At 46.0% G+C, this 22,337-nt stretch overlaps 1 protein-coding gene across 4 annotated transcripts in view; it reads right to left on the bottom strand.

The window, feature by feature from the left end:
* The window catches only part of ATP7B (ATPase copper transporting beta), a 90,790-nt gene that overhangs the window by 12,623 nt on the left and 55,830 nt on the right, over positions 1-22,337 (bottom strand). For 3 of the 4 annotated variants that reach the window (XM_019752164.3, XM_019752162.3, XM_074329902.2), the window contains 12 exons: positions 21,822-21,983; positions 19,154-19,230; positions 17,426-17,600; positions 16,006-16,239; positions 15,253-15,344; positions 7,930-8,057; positions 7,664-7,818; positions 7,328-7,462; positions 4,338-4,532; positions 3,228-3,410; positions 1,686-1,851; positions 377-520 (listed from right to left, as the gene is read on the bottom strand). In XM_019752164.3, the coding sequence (XP_019607723.3) occupies positions 377-520; positions 1,686-1,851; positions 3,228-3,410; positions 4,338-4,532; positions 7,328-7,462; positions 7,664-7,818; positions 7,930-8,057; positions 15,253-15,344; positions 16,006-16,239; positions 17,426-17,600; positions 19,154-19,230; positions 21,822-21,983 (1,846 nt within the window). The remainder of the gene's footprint in view (positions 1-376; positions 521-1,685; positions 1,852-3,227; positions 3,411-4,337; positions 4,533-7,327; positions 7,463-7,663; positions 7,819-7,929; positions 8,058-15,252; positions 15,345-16,005; positions 16,240-17,425; positions 17,601-19,153; positions 19,231-21,821; positions 21,984-22,337) is intronic. The other variant, XM_074329903.2, reaches the window with a different exon arrangement.

A 22,337-nucleotide genomic window follows, 5' to 3' on the forward strand; every position in this document is an offset into this window, starting at 1 on the left:
TCACTATTTAAAGCCGCAGTTAAACCCCTTGGAAAGTGAACTGTTTTGTCTGCAGGAATGAACGAGAAGGATGACGCCGAACCACCAGCTCGGACAGGTGCAAACAATGATGGTGAAGACACCGGAATTCCAAGAGCAAGGAGACCAATGCCAGAGCTGGCTCGGGGTAAAGATGGAGAGAGCGAGCGAAAAAGGGCCTCGGGACTGAGAATGAAGTGAAAAAGATGGCAAGGCAAGCTCACAGAATAGAACTGAAATTAATAGGGAGGAAGATGTATTTTTTATTTATTAATAGGGAGGAAATTAATTATGGCCGGATGTTTCCAAGCAACGTCATTTCTGAGAGAGCAGACAGAAGGCGTGAGCAGAGCCATACCGTCAATAGCCACCAAGATGGCGGTCTGGCCCTTCATCTCGTGGTCTGTCATAGCGTCACTGATGTCGCGGGAAATGGCTAAGCCGTTGCGCCTCATCCATTCTCGGTTTCCAATCAGCACAGAGAAGGTCTGGGGGCCCACATCTGTTCAGAAGAGTTGTGGTTATTCCCAAATAGTCCAATTTCACTGTGAGAAATTACTAAAAACTATGAAATCCTTGTAACAGCAAAATAAGCATTTAACTGTTCCGAGAAACTATAACTTAGTAAGCACCACTCGGAACATCACCCTTAAAAAGGACCAGGGTAAAAAGTATAATTAATGTGTAGAACATGTGGGTCTGGATGAAAACGGGTGTTACAAGGCACATGCTCCAGGCACGAGAATGTCACCCACATCCAACACGATGTGGTGCCCTCCACTGGCCTTGAGCGGGACCTGCCGCTTCTTTTCCTGTGGGGATGAGAAGCACGTGCTTCTCTCTTCAGCACCAAATGCAAGTGCTGATTAGATTCATTACTGCTCGGCATGGATGACCCAAGGTGAACTTGCAAGGTGAGTCTTTCACCTGTCACCTTCTAACTACATACGCCACTAACAGGTGTCATTATACAGACTGGTCCCTGGACGCTCTAAGGAAAGGTCATTCTGGGGCTTTAAACTGCCAGGTGGTAGATGGTTTCTAACCATAAAATCTGTGTCAAGATTCAACTACCAACATACCAAAGAGAAAACCCTAGACGCAGTTGTGTGTGTGGGCGGGGGCGTGGTTTCCACACCCTTATGCTGGTGGCTGCCAAGCTATCCTTAGAATAAGGCTGTTAGTCAAATGCAGCTGTCACTCCAAGCAGTGTCCCTTCTCAGCTTGAGCAGAGCATTTCCATCTGCTTTCCCTGACTGCTGCCAGCTCCGTAAATATGAAATATCCCGTCAGAGTTCTACTACATGGGAGGTTTCCTGTTTAGGGAGAACAAAATAGGAATCCCATCTGTCTACTTTGTAGCTTATGAGAAGCAAGGCTAACTTGGGATAGGAAAGAAAAGACTCAAAATTATGGAGCAGATAAGCAATACTCTATGGATTGAAGTAATATACTACTTTTGTCTACGATCGGCATCAAGATTCAGACGTAGCAAAGAACACCAGGGAAACTGCAGGCTTTTCCTGGCGAGGGAGGCGCACAGCCCTCCAGCCCACACCGGAACCAGTGCGAGCGGCAGTGCTCTCTGTGGTTTGGCACACCGCCACTTATCCCAGCTGGACCCAACCCCTGGCAGACCGAGTGGCAGAGACAAAGGCCAGGGATACCTGTTTCCACGGGAACACTGCCAACCCCGTTCAGGGGAGCGGCCTGTTCGCTCAGGTGCTTGCTGGGGGCCAGGATGCCTTCCACGTTGCTGACTTTACAGCCGATTCCACAGCCTGGCACTGCCTGGAAGTCAGTGCAGTATCCCAAGGCTTCTGTTCCAAGTTCCTGTGAAGGAAGGGAGTGGGGAGAAGAACGAGAAAATGGGGGATGGGGGGTGGGGTGAATTGAGAGAGAGGCAGGACAGAGACCAGAGACAGAGTGAGGGCAGGAGAGAGAGCAGCACCAACCAGGAATTAAGAGGAAAAGGAGGGATGGGAAGTAGAATTGCAGGGAAAGGTGAAGAGATGGACTATTAATTCAGCAATTCTTTTTCTCTTCTCTGACACAGACATTATAATTAGTAAATTGAACAAAATTAAATGTTTGATTTAATTTTGGCCTAAACTCTGTACTTAGGTGGATGCCTCGTAATACTGGGCTGGTTGCAGGAGAAAGGCAATTCACACCAAACAACTCAAAGTAAGGACGGAGGAAGGGGGGGCGGGGGCGAAGGTGCCAAAGAGAGTGAAGATATTATTTTCATTTTGCTAATAATTTCATTAAAATGACGCAAAAGGAAAGTGGTAGCAAAGCTATTTTGAGGCTATCAAGACAGAACTGCCCATTTACAGACCCTGGAAAGAGGAGGGGTGATGTGGCAGGAGGAAGAAGTGAGGGACTGTTTTTATTTGGTTAACACAACAGCAAAGGAAGGATGACTGAGGGTGAGCAGAGTTCTCCCTGAAACGTCAGAAAGGTGAGAGGTGAGATGGCAGTCTGTCTGATCCTACATGAAAGACAAAACCACAAAATGATATTTCTGGAAGGTTCCCGTCCAAGACGAGTTGTCAGCTTTTTCAAGGCATCCATGTCACCTTCTATATTTACTGAAAATTGTTATTTGCTCAGACCATCTACATTTTTTCAGGGGAACACTCTGGCACATCCTGCTGCCTCTAAACTCAGATTGAAAACAGAGAAAATTAAATAAGACCTTTCATCTGGAGAGAGCAAAAGATGAATGCTTCCTCCTTAACTGTGCCAAGAACCCACTGGGCTTTCGGCTCACTTCTGCTGGTTTCTCTCCACTTCAGATGTCGCTGATTGAGTGGATTTCTCCCTCTCTCACCCCAAGACCCCATTCATTTTTGTATCCCTTTGCACTAAGGGCTCATCAAGTACTGAATTTATACACCATCTGTCTTCCCCACCCGACCATCAGCTCCCAGAGGGCAGAGTTCACATCTTACTAGTTGTCCCAAGTATAGATGCTCAGTAAAGGCTCAATAAATGACTGAGCTGATTTTGTGACAATCTGGAAATGTGACAAGGGACTGGCTACTGTGAGCCATATCTCTACCTGCTCCAGGGGGGCTGCTGGGAAGTTTTCCAGCCCATACAAGCCAAGGCCTCCTCGAAGGAAGGAGCTTGGGGCTTCTGGCCCAGCTGGGGAGAGCAGAGGCGGCAGGAGTGAGGAGACCAGCAATGCCAGGTCTACATACCTCTTTGCAGTATTTGGTGACAGCCACGCCCAGCGGGTGCTCGCTGCTGGCCTCCGCGGTCCCCACCACAGCCAGAACCTTCCTGAGGGGCAGAGTGGCCGTGTCCACGAGTAGGAGGACGCGCATGACCTTGGGGACCCCGTGGGTAACGGTGCCAGTTTTGTCAAACATCACAGTATTTATCTGCCAAAAGAACCACATCTTGGTGACCACATATACAGATGGAAGGGACTTTCAAAATCCACACAATCTTGAGGCAGAACTTCATTCAACCTCCCTCAAGCCGATAACAACACTCCCGCAAATTCCGTGACATAATGGCCTGCAATCAATCCCAAGGTTCAACCATTCCCCCTGCAAAAACATTGTTTCACTCTCCACCCAGTCAAAACAATCCACATTGTGGCTCAACCTTAACCAGGCTAAGACAGAATTTCTCACTCCAATGTCATGGGAGATGGCAGGCCACCATCTCTTGGACAGCAACACTGGTCAGATCAGGAGCCAGGGCCCTGGGAGCTGGCCCAGCTGTGTCCACTGCTATCTGCTGAGCCAACCATGGTTTTCTCTAGCCTGCGTAAGGGCAAAAGCCTACTGAGAATAAAGCTCTTGCACTCCAAGTTCAAGGAAGGACATAATAACAAGTAACCACTGGAGCCAGTTTGTCCCACTTGGTCAATGGCAGCTTTGCACCAGTCCCCACGGGTCTGGGCTCAGCCAGTCAGCAGCAGCCACGATCGGGCTGCAGGCCTTTGGGCAAGTTAGCGCGCCTCCTCCTGCCGCAGTTCCCTCATCTGTAACATGGGAATAAGCACCATCTCAGCATTGTTGATGAGATTCAATCAACTAATATTTATAAAGCATCTAATTCTATTAACTGTTGGCTGCTGCTGTCATTCTATCAACCCTGACTTCCTGTTTTAGTTCATTAACAGTGCTACCACCCCAGGCCTCTCTCAGGTTTTTCTCTTAATATGAAATTTAAACAGATACTATTTTCACTTGACCTCTCCAAATTAAAAAAAGAAAAAAAGATTGTGTAGTAAACAGCTCCAGAATCCTCCCAGCCAAGACCCCAAGGGCGGCAGGAGCACAGCAGCGTGGGCCGACCTTGTGGGCCATCTCCAGGGGCTTGCCTCCCTTGATGAGGATGCCGTTCTGGGCGGCCACACCGGTGCCCACCATGACCGCCGTGGGCGTGGCCAGGCCCAGGGAGCAGGGGCAGGCGATGCACAGCACGGTGATGGACGTCTGGAACGCGAAGCGGATGATCACCTCTGCCTGCGAGATATGCTTGCTGGGGGTCTGAAAAGAGGACAGAGAGGCAGGTGGAGCGTGAGATGAGGAATCACACAGAATCCTCTTCACACAGAACATTCCAGTGCAGGCAGTGGGGCCGGAGACAGCGTGAGGAGTGGGGTTTAGGAAACACGGCATGTTCCCCCCTGCCTTGGGGATATCACATGGCTCACTCTAGGGCTCCACGTCCCAGGTTTCTCACCTGATCCTACAAGCTTTCCTCAGGGAAAGACATTAGGAGAGCAGAGAGTCCTATAAAAATCCCTGATCGGGGAAAGAGCACAGACCAGGTACATCCATATCCTGGCTCTGACACGAATGGAACCTCTCCGTGTCTCAGCTTCCTCACATACAAAATGCAGGTAATAATACCCACCTCACAGGATGTTGTAAGGATTAAATGATATACATCTAAACATATATATTATATATAATACCTATCTATATAATATTAATATATATATACACAGAGGGTGCCAAAACAATGTATACACATTTTAAGAAAGGAAAACTGTATTAAAATTGTAATACCCAATAAACACCGATAACAAAAGATGAATACAAGTCACGTTTGACTTCTGCAATTACAAGAAGTGCTCAAAGTGGTTACCATCAGCATCCAGACACTTCTGATTATGGTGAACTACTGCTTGAGCAACGGTGACCAAAGTGTCCACTTGTATATATATTTTGTATATATATTTTTTGGCACCCCCGGGGTGTGTGTGTGTGTGTGTGTGTGTGTGTATAGGCTTTTTATCAACAATAGTAGAAAGATGTTCATCAAAGTGTGAAAAACAGCTACTTCTAGGAATGGGATTGGGAGCCATCTTTACTTTCTTCTATTTTTCACTATTGTTTTCTTCATAAATCCAAAACAAACAAATTCTGGGTTTCCTTTCAAGTTACCTGGTGGCACATATTGGTATTATTATTTGCATTCTGACATCTTGAGTTATCTTGGTTTATTTTTCAAAATGGCTACTGTCTCTGGAGTACAATCAGGAGATACTATATTTACTTAATTACAGTAAATGCATGTTTTCTAAGCAGGAATATAGACCATAATCTCTTTAGCTTCTGTCTACATGTTATTCTTTGATTTTTTTGAAAGGCAGGATTCTAAAAAAAAGATATATTATTAAAGGGGTCATTTAATTTTCACAGAAACAGTTGGATTTAGGTAGTGGGGCATGTTGTTTAAGACATAATGCAATTCTTAGAGGTAAAGATGTGGTTGTTTTGTGTGTGATTTTTTAAAGAACAAACAAACAAGAAAAAAAAAAGACAGTAATTCTTATCAAAATGACACAGGCATTCAGATGGGCCTGGGTAGACTTCTAGAAGTTAACATGAACCCTGTCCCTACAATAACTTTTATATAGCACAGTGATAACAATATCTTAAAGGAACATGCAGTACCTCATTTGCCAGCATCCTCCCTGATATTGCAGATAAAAACAAAATAAGCCAAAGTAAGATGGAAAGGCAGGAAACAGCAGAAAGCCACAGATTCCAACTTGTTTAGGACTGAGTTTTCCCACAGCTACATGTTAATGAGCTGCTCCCCACGAAATCAGAAATTTTAGGCAGTCAGGTGCCATAATAGCTACTGGCAAATTCTAGGAATACAGTCACAAGTTACTCTTAAAAGCACTGAGATCTCCTTTGATGTCAGAAAGTGTATAACTTGGACGTTTTTCATTTTAAGATAGGAAATTTGAGGGAGAAAAATGACATCTTAATGGATGAAACATACCCGAAGAATATAGCATATGCCTTTAGTTATGGGTTGAAATTTTTTTAAGAGGAAAAAAATTATCCATTCCATATTTGCGGTTTCTTAGTCTATGATTCTAAGGTAAAATGCACACTCCACTGGGCTAAGTATGAGATATCTTAAAAAATAAAGGAAAACATTATTCTACTCACTGTATAGCTATCCTGTACTATTCTAAGTGGGCCATTAGCTTTTTATGTACATTTAGGTTTCTCAACCTCAGCACTACTAACATTTGGGGCCAGATAATTCGTTGTTGTGGGGTCTGTCCTGTGCATTGCAGATGTTTAGCAACATCCCTGGTCTCTACTCACTGGATGCCATAGCATCCCCTCCTCAGTCACGAAAGCCAAAAATGTCTCCAGACATGGCCGAATGCCCCTGGGGCAGCAAAGTTACTCCCAGTTGCGAATCGCTGATGTTTATAGTTTTTATTTCTGAAGCACAAAAGTTCTGTGTTTTTTTTTCCATCTTTAAAAAAGTTTGATAAACCTACATTTCTTAAGACAATGTACTTCATCCACTTTTTAAACTCAAAAATGTATATTCCTTTGCCTCATATATAATGATTAATAAATATTTACTAAAAAGCTATTAACATTGCTTGGGAAGTTGCAAGGTTAAAGACAGTATTTATTGACGTAAAGGACAAAAATTCATTTTTCTTAAAATTTGTTAATATTATCATGCCATCAAAATCAGAAGTGAACTATCCTCTATGGTATGTGACTCATAACCCCCCAAATGGACAATACTGCATCATATAAATGCTTTAAGCAGTTTCACTGAGAGCCAATGGGTTTTTGTGAAATTATCTAACTAGAAAGCAAAAGTCATCTTTAATAAAAAAACCTGCAGAAGTAGAGTAACTGATTGTACTACCCTGGCTAAGATGTTGCTGCCAATGAGTGAAGTAATCAAATAAAATGTAATGAGTAATTAAAGCCCAATGAATCTAAGACATGAAAGGAGTAACGGTAATAGATTATTTGAAACACAACAACCACAGCATTCAACTTACAGGAAAGTATTTCTGAACAACACCAAAATCGATAAAACCGATTATAATCCATACCACCAACGTCAAAGTTGAAATGATGATGATAAATGGGACAAAATATCCACTAAACCGGTCAGCCAGTTGCTGAATGGGTGCCTATAAAAATAAAACACAAAGACCATGGGAAATTACAATCTGCAAAGAAGTCAAACACCACAAGCATGGATGAGGTCCAGGACTCTCAGCTTCCTCATTCACTCCCAAATCAGTAAACTCTGCCTGATTCTATGGAACTCTTGGAATGAGTTCTAAAACAAGGAACCTAAAGTGATAGCATTTTTAAAATTTCTTCATTACCTTTGACATCTGAGCCTCTTCCACCAGTTTCACGATCTGAGCCAAAGTGGTGTCGTTGCCCACATGGGTGGCATTAATGAGCACAGAGCCATGTGCGTTTATAGACCCGGCAATCACTGTGCTTCCAGGTTTCTTGGTGACAGGCATGGCTTCTCCTAGAGGTGAAGAGAGACAGACCGTCACATGCTAAGCCCCATTCAGCATTCATGGGACCTAGCAACTGAGCTGATCCCCACCCGAAGGGAACATGAAACAAGTCACCTAACCTGTGATGAGGGACTCGTCGGCCATGGAACTGCCTTCCAGGACTTTCCCATCCACTGGGAACTTTCCCCCGGGAACGACCTTGATGACATCACCCCGCTGCACCAGCTCCATGGGTACTTGCTCTTCTCTGCAACAAATGCCACTCAGATTACACACATGGCCACTCACTGGAGCTCATCCTCTGGCTCTGTCACCCAGGCCGGCTTCTAGACACACTGTCGGAGTGGTTACACTATATTTGCTTTACATTGAGCAGCAGTACTCACTGTATGTGTCATTTAGAGATTGGGTCAATATTTATTGTGCAGCTAGTAAGTGCCAGGCACCGTATTAGGCACTGGGACTATAGCATGACCAGGACAGCAAAGTCTCTATCCTCATGAAGACAAATTCTATGGAGGAAACAGACAACAAACAAGATAGTTCCAGTTATTAAATAAGTGCTGCGATGAGAATGTGACTGGGGGGGGGTTCTTTACGTGGGCTGGGGAGGAGGAGAAAAATGAGAAGTCCTCTCACTTGGATGATGACATTTGAGCTGAGATCTGGATGACAAGAGGGGCCAAATTATGGGGAAAGACCACTCAAGGGAGAAAAAGCAGCTAATGCAAAGGCTCTAAGGCAGGCAGGAAGGGTGCCTTGGAGAAACAGGAAGCCCGCAAGCATGACTGGAGGGAAACGAGTGCAGCACGCAGAATCCAGATCACAGTCGGTCTCACAGAGCAGTGTGTGCTTTGAAAGGAAGGTTTTCAGTGGGAAAGTGACACCATCTGGTTCACATGTTCAAGCCATCTCTCTGGCTGCTGCATGAGAATGGGCTGTGGGGGTAATAACACGAGTGGAGGGAAGATTTAGGCCACTGCAGCACCCCAAGCAAAAGGCATCAGCAACGTGGCTAGAGATGGAGTGAAGACAAATCCAAGATGTTCTCAAGGCCGCAGCGGCACTGAATGCACAAGGAAATATCAAAGATGAGGTCTAAATTTTCAGTGCGAGCCACTGGGTAGATGAGAAATCATTCATGAGATGGAGACAACTAAGAAGCAGCTGAGGGAGGGAGAGGGCAGAGGAGGTGAAATGAAGATCTTCGCTTTAACCTGCCGAGTCTGAGAGGCCCATTCGACTTCCATCTAGAAATGTTAGGTAGGAAGTTAAAAATATGACTGGAGCTGGGAGAAGAGGTCAGAGCTTGACGTACATACCTGGGAACAGACAAAATAGAGACGCATTTAAAGCCATGAAATGGTTTTATTTGTTGTAAGCTCATTTGTTTTATGAGCTTACCTAGAAGAGTAACCGGAAAAGAGAAAGAGCCCTAGAACTAAGCCCTGGGACATGCCAGTATTTGGAGGTTGAGCAGGAGCAGAAGGGCCCACAAGGGAGATGCAAACAGCCAGCCAGGGACGCGGAGGAAACGCAGAGGGAGGATCCAAGGGAGCGAGCAGCCAGCCCATCCTACCAAGTACTGCAGACATAGTTACACAGATGCAAACGTGTAAAATTCATCACACTCTCCACTTAGAATTAATTTGTGTATTTCAGTGAATATAAGTTATATCTTAATAAAAAAGAAAGAAAGAATTTTAAAGGGTAAACATGCTGGTGAGAGGTAGAAATGAAGATTAAAAAGACGCAAAGGTTGGATTTGGGTACATGGAGATTACTCGGTATCTTTGGCAAAGGCAATTGCAAAAACTGGTGACGGCAGAAGCTCAACTGGAATGGGCCGAAGAGAGAATGTGAATCGGGGAAACAAAGACAACAGCTAAAGACAACTTTTAAAAGAAGTTCTGCTGTGAAAGGGAAGAGAGAAACAGCAGCAGAAGAGGGAGTGGATTAGGATAGGAAAGTGTGACTTGTACATGCTGGTGGGGATGGTCCTACAGAGAGACAGAGACAGAGACAGAGATAGAGATAGTTAGATAGTGGAGGATGGAGACGGAAGAGTAGGAACAGAGTGAGAAAATGCGAAGGAGGCCATCTGGTGAACCATGGGCCAAGTACACTTACTTGTATAGAGAACACTGGCTCATGAACAAATGGTGACAAAGTCAGAAAAGCAGGCATGTACAATAATACGCAGAACTCTGAGGTCATTTTATACTTTCCTTTCATTCTACAAAGGCTACATTTAAACTACCAGAGAGGAATGCACAGGATGCCACCTTATTGGTGTGAGAAAGAAAAAACAGACATTTACTGAATGCAGGGACTGTGCTAGATTTTTGTTATGTCTGATCGAATCTTTCCAAAATCCTAGGAGCACAGTAAGTGATATTTGCCTATTTGGCAAAAACCTGAATATTTCTTAGAAAGGCACAAAATTGAACACGCATGCCCATTTCTTTAAATGTTGTTATGTATGAAGGCATGAAACTTAGGAATCAGCTTGCGCAGACGGATGTTTCGTACGTTTACATCAGTGCTTTCTTTTTAAAAACCGATTAGGAACGTCCTCAGCCTAGTGACAGACTCAACGCCCGTCTGAATCTGCAGGTCCAGCTCCCCCCACCACGGCGCCCCCTTCCTGCAAGGGTGTGAGGGCACACTGCTCCCGCAGTGCAGACGTGCAGGCTGCAGGGCAGACGACGTGCCTGAGACGGACAAAGTGCATGTGTGCCACTGTGTTCACCAGGGGCTAGGGACACAGCAGTGAACAAGGCAGACATGGCCCTGACCGTGGGTGCTCAGAGCCCTCGTCACAGAGCAGCAGTGCAATCTGGATCGAATCCTGCTTCAAAGCCACAATGTCCTCCTTTCTATAAGGCCGGTTTTGTTCCCAGGATTAACTGAGATGACATGTGTCCCAAGTGGTTAGCACAGTGCCTGACATCCAGGAAGTGACCCGTGAATGTTGGCGACTTTCATTACCACCTAATGGATGTTTTCACTATCTACTGCCCTCTGTGCAACAGGCGCTGTGCTAGGCTGGGATTATCAACAGGGAAAATCACACCTTCATCTTGTGAGGTTTACAGCCTAGAAGCTAAAAGGAGACTCGTATATGTACGTAAGTTTAATCATGACCATAATGAAATAAAGGGAGTACTGAAAAGGAGAGACCTTTTAAGGGACAGTGGGCATCAGACTGAAGCCCTGAGCCCTGGGAACAGATGTGTAACAAGGAGAAGGTGAACAAGGAGAAGGGGAGGATCTCTGCAACGCGACAATACTCTGCTTCTTTTTAAAGTCTTCCAGTGATGGAGACACCCAGGCTCCAACAGCGCCCTCCTAAGGCCTGTCTGCATGACCTGGAAAGGACCATCCCACAGAGGTCTCAACGTGGCAAGAGAAGCCTGTGTCAGGAGAAGGAACGCCTGCTCGCTTCAGAAAAGGGGGCTGTGGGGGCTAATGGGCAGACTCTCCCCTCCCCCATAACCTAACCACGAAGCTTTAAACTGTTTGCTTAGATGGTGATACTTGGCACATATGTCCTCTTGGGCACCTTTCTATTAGTAATGCTAATCTCTGCTTAATCTAACTTTGAATTTCCCCTTTGATCTGACCCTACACAGCTTAATTTAAAGTGAAGAGCCCTTTTGGGGGGCAAGGTAGCTCCCTCTGGTGAATTACCTGTAGTATTTCTTCCTCGGAAACGAATGCCCCCAAAATCCCGAGGTGTAGGAATACGCTTAAGACAAGTTCTTTCCCCTAGCATTTCTTCAGCTTTAAGAGCTTCTGCCAGCAGTCTGTTTACCTCACCTGTCTTTACCTCATCTCTCACAAGTTAAAAAAAGACAAAGAAAACACTTAGAATGGCCCCTGGACTAGATAAATTCTTAACTTGCTTTCCCAATTATAAGAAACAAAAAATGTCAATGTGGGAGACTGGGGTCTAGGCTGTGCAGGCCTTTTAATGTCCAGCATACACACCTGCACAATTTATTTCTTTAACAGTTGACAGTCGTTTCATTCCTTCAACTAGTCAGCGTCTGAGCACCTGTCACGTGACTGCAGTCACCCAGTGCTCCGAGAGCTCCGAGGTGACCAAGCCAGGCCTGGGGGACAGGAAAGCCTCCTGGGGACATGACACCTCCACCAAGACCTGACGGACAAGGAGCCAGGCGAAGGGAAAGGAAGACAGTTGTCTGGGGGCAGGGATGGTGTGTATAGAGGCCTGGAGGCAGGAGAGCCTCTTCCTGGGAACGGCCAGTGGGGGCGGCTGGAATGACGGAGGAGCAGCTGGACAAGAGACTGAGCCCGAGAGGCACATGGGGCACATGACAAGTCTCACATGTGTATTAAGGAACGTGCATAAGGACAACAGCAAATCACCGGGAGGTTTTCAACTACAGACGAATACAATCAGATCTGTGGGAAGATATGTGGCAGGAGACCAGGCTGGAGGCAGGAGGGCAAGGAGGAGACTGTCACAGTGCTTCAGACAAGAGAGCTGTGGCCTGAACAAGTGTGGGAGCAGCGGGAGGGGCAGTGTGTGAGGCCACCAGCGGCTGTGGAGCTAGAAGCAAGAGGACAGAGACAGGATGTGCGGATGAGGGAGGGGAAGGAGTCACAGAGGATGCCCAGGCCTCTGCCTCAGAAGCTGACATGGGACGGTGCCGTTCACGGACACCGTAAGGCAGAGAAAGGGGAAGAATCCGTGAGGGGAGCACAGAGGAAAGCTGATGGGCAGGACAGACAGTTGACGTTGAGTCCTTATGCTCACCCAAGAGCCAGATTCCAAAAGGCAGCTGAATGCTGAGATCTGAGGGAGGTTTGAGAATGAAGATATGTGGCGATGAGGTGTCCCAGCGACAGTCTATAACACACCAAGACAGCAGACAAGAGCGCCAACATGGAAACCCCAAGAATCATCGATATTTAAGGAATGAGGAGAGCAAAGCAAGTCCATGAAGGAGACAGCAAGCAGCAGCTAGGGAAGAAATTATCATGTGCCAGATTGAGCACCCATGCAGACGCTCCCATCACCCGAGACTTGGGATGGAGAGAAAGGACACATATCCCCAGCAGAGGGACCAAGGAATAGGCCCATCGCTGAAAGGAGCCAGGAGAGGTGAGAAACTCCAGTGTCCTTTAGAAGGCGCCACACACCTGTCCATGCCAGCAGAGGCCCAGACGCAGGAGGGCGCTGCAGGAGGCGAGGCTGACTGGGGGCCCTGGCACCAGCACGCCTCATGTTACAGAGAGTTGAGCTCCTCAGGAGGGGCCGAGGGAGTGGCCTTGGCCCCGGGAGAGCAAGGGGTGACGCTGGGCCCATCTCCTCCCAGCAGCCCGGAGCACCCTGTCAGGAAGGTGCAGTAGGAACAATAGGAACAACCTCCCATTTGACAGATAGGAACTGTACCAAACAGATGTTAACTGATGTGCTCCAAGCACACAGCCCATCTGAGGAAAGCCAGATGGTCTTCTAGCTTAAAAAATGGTACCGCCACATCACGATGGTAGTACTCAGGCGCACAGTGTGTCCACAGCCAAAAATTAATCACTATCTTTGGAAAAGAACTGAGTTATGTGAGGTTAGCCCCACAGTCCTTTGGCATTTCAACTAGCTTTCGCCTTTTGGCAAAGATGCACCTCTTTGGTATTCAAATCCATGGAGCAGTCCATACAATTATAGGCCACGCTACCAAAAGCACTTCCAAATGAAAGGCGGACAGCAAGTGCAGATGCCCACAGCTTTATTTCCATTCTGAACGTTTTCACTTCTCGGAAACTCGCATGTCATTAATTTATAAGAAAAAAGCAGCCAAGGTGCATTACTAGTGTAGAAGCAGCCAACTGCACGTAGAAGCCCACAAGTGGCAACGCCTTTGTCACACAAGGTCTTCCTATCTGGGAGACAGTTTAGCAGGTGGCTGGGAGGGTGGCTCTGTGTCTGCAGGGCTCCAATTCCAGCTCTGCCACTCACCTGCTGTGGACTTTGGGCAAGTTACTTCACCTCACCAAGCTTAAGGTTCTTCCTAACGAAAGGGGTAGCTATCAGGGTTAAATCAGACAATTTATGCACACGCTGAGTTGTGTACCTGGTACACAGAAAGTTCTCAAATCTCAGCTATCACCACCATAATTCTGAGTATTATTTAAAAGCCAGCATCCAGCCAAAAGCCAGTGCTGTAGTCAGTCTGCGCCTCATTCATTTTTATTCATTCATGTCTCCCTCACTGGTTCATATTCTTGACACAGGCTCACTGAGTGCCCCACTGGGAAGCAAGCGACCTGTGTCCGCCTCAGAGGGCTGTCTCTCAGAGGACACAGCTGGTGAACTAGCACTGGCAATAGTGTGATGAATGGGCAAGTGCACAGTGGGAGGGGCTTAAATAGGTGCGTTTTGGGTATGTCATACTTGATGGCAAGAATCTGCAAAGGCAGAAACATTGAAGATCAACGAGAACTCGACTGAGGAAGGCTCCCGAACAGAGGCCCAGAGGGAGAGACGCCTCTTCCATGGGCGTGTGCGGGCGGGATTTCAGCAGTGATTTCAGAAGTGAGATCACAGCTTAAAGGGGATCACAGTGGTGGGGCTGGAGAGATTTCAGGAATGTGAAGGCCTACAAATAACCATTGCCTACAATATGAAAATGAGGCGGACCAGGGAAATATTTGCACAGAAGCCTCATTTGTAAAAATATCCACATTATTATATATGCTCTAAGAGTCAGCATACGTAAGGGTAAAGAATGTGTACTGTGGAACCAACGGCCTGGGCTATATCCCAGCTCCACTTAATACCTGTGTGACGCAGGCCAGTTGCTTAGCCTCTCTGAAGTTCAGTTTCCTCATCTTTAACATAAGGGAACTGACAGTCCCTTCCTCATAAAGTTTCTTTTTTCTTTTCATTTTTTGGTTAGATTAAATACAGAGGTTAGAAGAGTGTCTGGAAAACCGTAAATGCTATATAAGTTCCAGTAATAATGAAAATAAACATTATTATTTTTAATATCTGCCAACCTTACGAAGAAGAAAAACACTACTTCCATTTTCATTCTTTGGCAAGTTGAAACCCTTATCCCTCAGCCTGTCTGAATCCTCCAGGTCTTGAGAGAAAGGCCCAGCTCATAGTCCACGTTCCCCGTGAAGCTTTCCTTGACCACCACAAGGCTTCCTCTTCTAAATTCCAGGGACGGGAATCATCTGTGCCTTTCCTCTATCATTCAGCACACGTAACACCACTGTGAACTCTGGCTTATCTTTGGGTATTTAATTGTCTGGTTTACTTAACTGGATTGAAGAAGGGATCTTACTGTACAGTCTTTGCCACCCCTCACAAGATCTAGTATAATGTCACATACCTGGTGGGTGTTTGATGGGTCTTACACAGAATGACATAAGTTAATCAAAAACTTTGGATGATGATAACCCACCTGATGATAAAGTTGTCCTCGCCAAGGGTCACAACGGTGGCTTCTGTGGCTTGGAGAGACATGAGTTTGGCAAGGGCTTCTGAGGTTTTGCTCTAAGAAATAACCAGAATGTAAAATGAGAGCTGACGCCTGCAAGAAAAGGCTGCCCCCTTAACACAGCCACAGCGCGCCCCAAGGGCTCTCCCTGGACAGTGTGACTCCTGCCCATCCACACGCAGCCATGTCATCGCCACACTGGATGTACAATGCCACTTAGTTCAATGAATTACATTTCAGACTGAAAAAAACAATACCAATCTACCCACTGACAGTTTTCTTTTAGGTTCAATCGAATTTCTTTCAGGGCTGGAGCCCCACGCTTTTTATAGGATACATTAAAATGCTGGGTACAATGCAGTGTGTTAAAAAAAATGGCATGACCCACAGGTGGAAATGTGGATTTCTAGACTAATAAGCTATATCCTCAGTTATGTCCTAAGAGGCGGTGTGACCTCTGACCTGAAATCCGGGGTACTTTCCATGACACGATACACCTGAACAAAGGTTTTAATAATTAGCCAGATTAGCTGGGATTTCGGAAATAGCGACAAATTTGGAGATTAGTGATCAAAGCACCTAATTATATGTACGGTTCACATTTCTTTAAGTCTTTCTCTAGGTTGTGTATAATTAGTAATTCTAAACATGGTGTTCAGATGGGTTAAGATTTGTATTACTGAAGGAACAGTTCTTTTAACGTGAAACGGCAGTTACCTTTGCCACGTGTTCCAGCCACCGCCCAAGGGCAATGAACACAAAGAGCATGGGAGGTGTATCGAAGAATGTCACAGGGCTCTTCTCAGCCTTCTCAGCAATGGCCACCACCAGGATGATGAGAGAGTAGACATAGGCGATACTCGTGGCCAGCACAATGAGCACGTCCATGTTGGCTGCCCCGTGGCTGAGAGATTTGTAGGCCTGTACATAGAAGTACCACCCACCGAGGAACTAAAAGACAGATGAAGGAGAGTGATGGCCATGATGAGCAGGGCTCTCATTTTACATTCTGGTGTTCAAGGAGCAAACGGGGTGGCAGATATTCTAGGCTCACCCACAATTTCGACATGAGTTTTTCCTCTGTAATCAATGTTTTTTAAAACCATTTCCTGATTCAGAGGACTAATGGCCACAGGAATAAATAATCAAGGGCAGGGGAGAACTTTAAAACTCAGAGCATACAACCTAAGTGTCCATCAACAGGGGAATGGTGAAATAAATCACATGTCCTTATTACTGTGACTAACACTGTGCAGTCCCTTCAGAGAATGTGCTACATCTAGAAACCACTGGAGTGAAAGATGCCTGTGTTACATGAGTAAGTGAAAAAGCCAGTCATAAATCAATACGTCTAGTATGTGTCTGACTTATGTGAACATGTACACACACACGTACATGGTATTTTCTCTACGTAGATGAAAGACACACACCCAACTAGTAATAATAATACTAAGGTGAGGCTGGGAAATGGCAACGGTCTGAAGGCAGGATGTCCTTAGTGAAAGAATATCTTCCTCTTTCCAAAGACTTCAGTATGGCTTGAATTGTTTACAATTAATGTACATCACGTTTGGAATTAAAAAGAAAATACAGGAAAACACAAATTCAGCTTATGAAGACTTGCCCCCAGACAGTCCTAAACTAAGCATTTCAATATTAAGTCAAGAGTTTTATTTTTCTATCCCAAAATAAATGGAGACCACACTTCCCACTAGAAATGCAGCTAATTCCTTAATGTCGCCCCAGACTACAAGCTCCATGAGGCTTGCCTCTCTTAACTTACAATTTCCTCAGGAGCACATTTCTGCCATTCACGGTAAGACATTCAAGAGAAGCATAAGCTCCAGGGTGATCGAGCTGCTGCTTCTAACAACAAATGTAAATTAAGCTAAACAATAAGCTAAGTGGAGACAAACTGGTTCACCAATCTTTGTAGCAAGGTGGTTGCTGTGCAATCAAGTGTGAAACTGACAGTGAAACCAGGTCCTTTGATGTGCCCTGGGCTAGAGGACACCCCGCTGCTGGTAATAAGATGGAAAAAAGCAGCACCTGGCTGGGCTGGGTCAGGAAAGCTGCAGTAAAGCACTGGCCACATACAGGCATGGAGTGCAGAGGTTTTCCCCTTTCGGATACGTACCTGGACAAAGGTACACAAGATAAAGAAGATGAGATTTAGAATGGACAGTCCCGGAATGATGTTGTGATCCAGGACCATGGACTCGTGGGGTTCACTGCTGGGTATCAACATATAGATCATTAAACCCATAACCGGGATGCCAAACACCAGGCTGCAAAGGAAAGACTTCTTCCACCTGGAAAGCAACAAGCAACACACAGATTAGGTTCTTCCTGCCACTCGGACTATGGGCCGGTACCCTCCTGAGGACTTAGCTTTCAGACTTTGTCACATGTCTGGGACAGACCACCAAGGGCAAAAATGAAAGGGAGGCCCTCTCCTTGACACTGGCCATCGGAGGGAGCATGCAAGAGTCTAAACTTCGCTGCAAGGATATTCCTGAGATGTTTAGAACTCGCCTGTACCTGTCTGTGGCTGATGTGTTACCTCCGAACTGTAGGTGAGGCGGCCGGGCCCAGAAGCTGAGAATCCAGCCCCAGAGAAGTTTAACATCTCTGCCCATGCCTGCCTACTGCTTTTTCCAAAATGCAATCTTACACAGGTTCCTAAGAAAAAAATAGCTATACTATTGTAGTAGTATAAACTTACTTATGCATTTCCTTTCTAAACTATTACTTAAAATAGAGTCAGTGAGACTTGTGAGTCTGTCTTGAACACCACAGTACGGGATGGGGGTGGGGGGACCATGGGTGACAGCGGTGGTCTTGTTAAACATTAGCTTGAGCAGCCATGAAATTCTAACCAAGTGGTGTGGACGCTCTAAGGCACCTTAACCCCCGTCGGAAAACTACTAGCCTGTGAGATTAAAGTCTTATACCCTCAGGCTGTGGCCCGAGGCCCCAAAAATCCAGCCCCTCACTAGCATTCCAGACGCCTGTCCTGCCAGCCCCTCCAGTGCTGCAGGCATGTCCCCCAGAGCAATCCACAGAAGAGTCCCGAAGGCTGTGCCTCTGTGCCCCTAGAAGACCCCCACTTCCACACCCACCAGACTTCCTCAGCCTAGGAAACTCCCACTCATTCTGTGAGGCCCAGATCCCGTGCCCTCTGCTTGTCAGCTTCGCAGACCACCCAGAACCCACTTGAATCACTGCTCATCATCCATTCTTTCCCAGCCAGAATATGGGCACCGTGAATAGACAGCATTCTGTTCACGCCCTGCCGCTGGCACAGTGCCCTGCATACAACAGCGGCCTTGTGTTTGTTGAACGAATAAGGGAATATGTGAAACAATGAATGAACCCAGGTCTCCGGCTTCCCACGCCATTTTCTTTCCACTTGGCCATGATTCCTGCCCTTGGATCCTAGTTCTAGAACCCATTCAAATAAAGTCTTAAAATATTGTAAAGGAAGAAAATCCACACTCCCGTCCAACTTCAGTGCTGTCCCACCTGTTAGCTACCAGCCATAGGTGGTTATTTAAATTAAAATTAGTTAAAATTAAATGAAATGAAAAATTCGGTTCCTCAGTCACATTAGCTGCATTTCAAGTACTCGGTAGCTAGTGGCTACCGTCCTGGGCAGCACAGATAGAGAACGTTTCTGTCATCACAGGAAGTTCTACTGGACAGCATTCGAGGGTGAACATTGCAGGCGGAAAGGCAACTAACCCAAGTGGGAGGCACCACGGGAAGCAGGGACAGTGACAAGCACAGGATGAGGCAGGGTCAGGCCCGGGGAGAGGGAGACACTTAGACGAACGTCTCAGTTTATATTTTCTGTTCTACTTACTGCTTTATTTCCACCTTGTGGTCCAAGTGGTGAGCGTTGGGGTTCCTCTGGGCCGGGGAAGCATGAAAGCCGATTTCCTTGTCATTAAAAAGAGAGGGTGGGGAAAGAAAGAAGAAGGCACTTGGTTAAAACACGCATTGGTAGAAAGCATTTTACATCTTTTGAAATTAGAAACTTAATCTAAAAGCACCTCAGAGGAATGTACCGGTTTTTTCCTCCCACAACTTTACCCAAATCATTCTACAAATCCTGTCACAGCTTCAGCACCATCTATGCTTAGAAGCTGTATCATCCCCAAGGAGATGGCTTCGGGTGGCAATTTCTGTTCCTTCTGTCAACAAAAGGAGCAGGTTCTGGGAGATAAGGTCAACAGGTCCCAATGCTCATCGGTGCTGAGTTGTAAACTCAGAATTTTTGCATTAAGGAAGCCCAAACATCCAGTGGTCTGCTACTTTCATTCTCTGCATGAGGAAACTGAAGGTCAGAGAGGTTAAATACCCTGCCCAAATGCACAGCAGGAGCAGAAGAACTAGATCCAGTGCCCAGGTCTCCAGGCTGCCAGCCCAGGCCTCCTCAGACCGAGCAGAGTGGGGCCACTGCAGCATCTGACAGCCGTAGCTGCCACTGAGGCCTCAACCTTGTGTTGTTTCAGATCAACTCAAGCATTTCCTTTGCTGCCTGTGCCCCTTGCACTCTCTGCCATATTTGACCTGATCATGAAGTCGCTGATATCCTTTATGAATATACACAGAAAAAGCTGCCAGGAAATGTCCTGTCAGCCAGCATGACATACAGAGGGGCCCCAGAACCCTGGTGCTGGGATTTTACACAAAAAATTAAAAGTGATGGTGGGAGAAAGAGCCCCTAAGATTGTCTAAAGACAGATCCTTTGACAACTAATAGCAGCCTAATTTAACTAAGAAAAGATGCCCCAAGTCACAAGAAGGGAGGCCAGACATTGGCAGTAATCCTCTAATAAGGACAAAGGGGCTGTGCTGAGCTCAGCGGGCTGGGTAGAGGCCAGCAAGGGCATCATAAGTAAGAGGGGTAACTGAGCCCCTCTTGTAAGTACCACCTCGACTCTCCCTACTACTTAGTCTGACTGTTGAGCCTCATCAACGCCATAGCACTGCTGTTCTGTAAGACCTATGGTACAGTAGCAACAGGAAGGCCGCCGAGCTTGGAACGGAAGAGCTGAGTCTGAGTGCCAGTTTTGCCACCTTTGGCTGGGCACCGGTAAACAAAGTACGTAACCCCTTTGGGGATCTTTGCTCATCTGATAAAGAAGCTGTGTTGTCTGCTTCTGAGCATGAGGCACTCACTGTCCAGCAGCAGCAGCTGCAGCATTCTTTGCATGTCAAAAAGCTCTGCCAGTCCATTCATCCTCTTAAAACACGTACACATGCACACACAAAATGAAGAGAAAATGAAAGACAGCATTAAAAACCTGCTACAAGATGTTTCATTGCCCAAGAAATTTTGTAAGTAGTGGTTTCCGCTAAACTTCGTTTATTCTTAACCATTAGTTGGTACAAGTTAATCCTGTTTGGTTTTGACTGTCTTAACCCATTCAGATCACCACTAATGCTCATCCTCGTATGGTGCAGTATAAGATAGACTTTAAAAAGTATGTCTGTGGAGGGCAGGCCTGGTGGCTCAGGTGGTTGGAGCTCCATGCTCCTAACTCCAAGGCTGCTGGTTCGATTCCCACTTGGGCCAGTGGGCTCTCAACCACAAGGTTGCCGGTGCAACTCCTCGAGTCCCACAAGGCATGGTGGGTTCCGCCCCCTGCAACTAAGATTGAACACAGCACCTTGAGCTGAGCTGCCGCTGAGCTCCAGGATGGTTCAGTTGGTTGGAGCACGTCCTCTCCAACCACAAGGTTGCTGGTTCGACTCCCGCAAGGGATAGTGGGCTGTGCCCCCTGCAACTAGCAACGGCAACTGGACCTGGAGCTGAGCTGCGCCCTCCACAGCTAAGACTGAAAGGACAACAACTTGAAGCTGAATGGCACCCTCAACAACTAAGATTGAAAGGACAACAACTTGACTTGGAAAAAAAAGTCCTGGAAGTACACACTGTTCCCCAATAAAGTCCTGTTCTCCTTCCTCAATAAAATCTTGAAAAAAAAAAAAGGATGTCTGTGGAAATAGCATGTCTGTGGACAAAATGAAAGGGAGTGTATGAACACTATTCTAATTGATTTTTCAAAGGAGAAATTACCAAACTCTCCCATTAAAAAGAAGGCTTAGTACAGTGGCAAAATGCAGTATAATTGATTCCAATATCAACATTTTTTTGGTCTATAGATACTTGGTACAGATATAAAGCATACCTAAAAATTACATTGAGGTGATTTAACCCTATGTACCAGGTATTTTGGCAATATTGATGTTTCTCAGGGAATATCTGAAATTAAAACAATAATGTCTTTTTCCCCCAACTTTTTCCTACCCATTCACTGATTTTCCCTCTCAGAATATCTGTTATTTACTTAACTTCATAGTTTATTTTAAAACGATTCACCCGATGGGAAAAGTTGAAGGATTTTAGGTGACCTTTTGTTTTGTTTTGTTTTTTTGCTTAGTTATATTTTCTCACTTTTCTACAATGGTTATAAAATGACTTTTTTAAAAGGTGAGTATAATTTTTTTAATGAATGACTTACCTCAATAATTTTGACAATATCTCGTGGACCGATAATTTCAGGATCAAACTTCACCTGGGCTTTGCTGGTTGCAAGGGATACGGAGGCGTGGGTGATGCCATTCATCTTTGCAAGTTTGGACTCTATGTTGTGAACACAGGAGGCGCAGGTCATCCCGGTGATCTGCAGCACAAGACGACAAAAATCCCACGAACCCAGGATCGAGAGGATCATGTCAGAGGAACACAGGCAGCCACAAGCCTCGGAGCCTCTCCTCCTTCCACAGCACCCTCCCCAAGACTCTGGATGCCCATCTCCAAACCCCGAGCCTTCCCCCAGGGGCTTCAAGGATATAAACAGTGGTTCTTTCCCAATTCAGGTATAGGAGACGTAGCCACTCTACTAAGGCTTGACTTCCGGCTCTGATGATGATGGGCTTTCATAAACTACCTACACTCTTCTCAGTCCCCTCACCAGTAACACTAAGGTAATAATGCACGCACCTTCTCTGCCTCTAAAGGGTAAGGGTGTGCAGCT

This window comes from Rhinolophus sinicus, chromosome 16, assembly GCF_057876585.1.
Source record: "Rhinolophus sinicus isolate RSI-liver-muscle chromosome 16, RSI-T2T, whole genome shotgun sequence".
Lineage (NCBI taxonomy): Eukaryota > Metazoa > Chordata > Mammalia > Chiroptera > Rhinolophidae > Rhinolophus > Rhinolophus sinicus.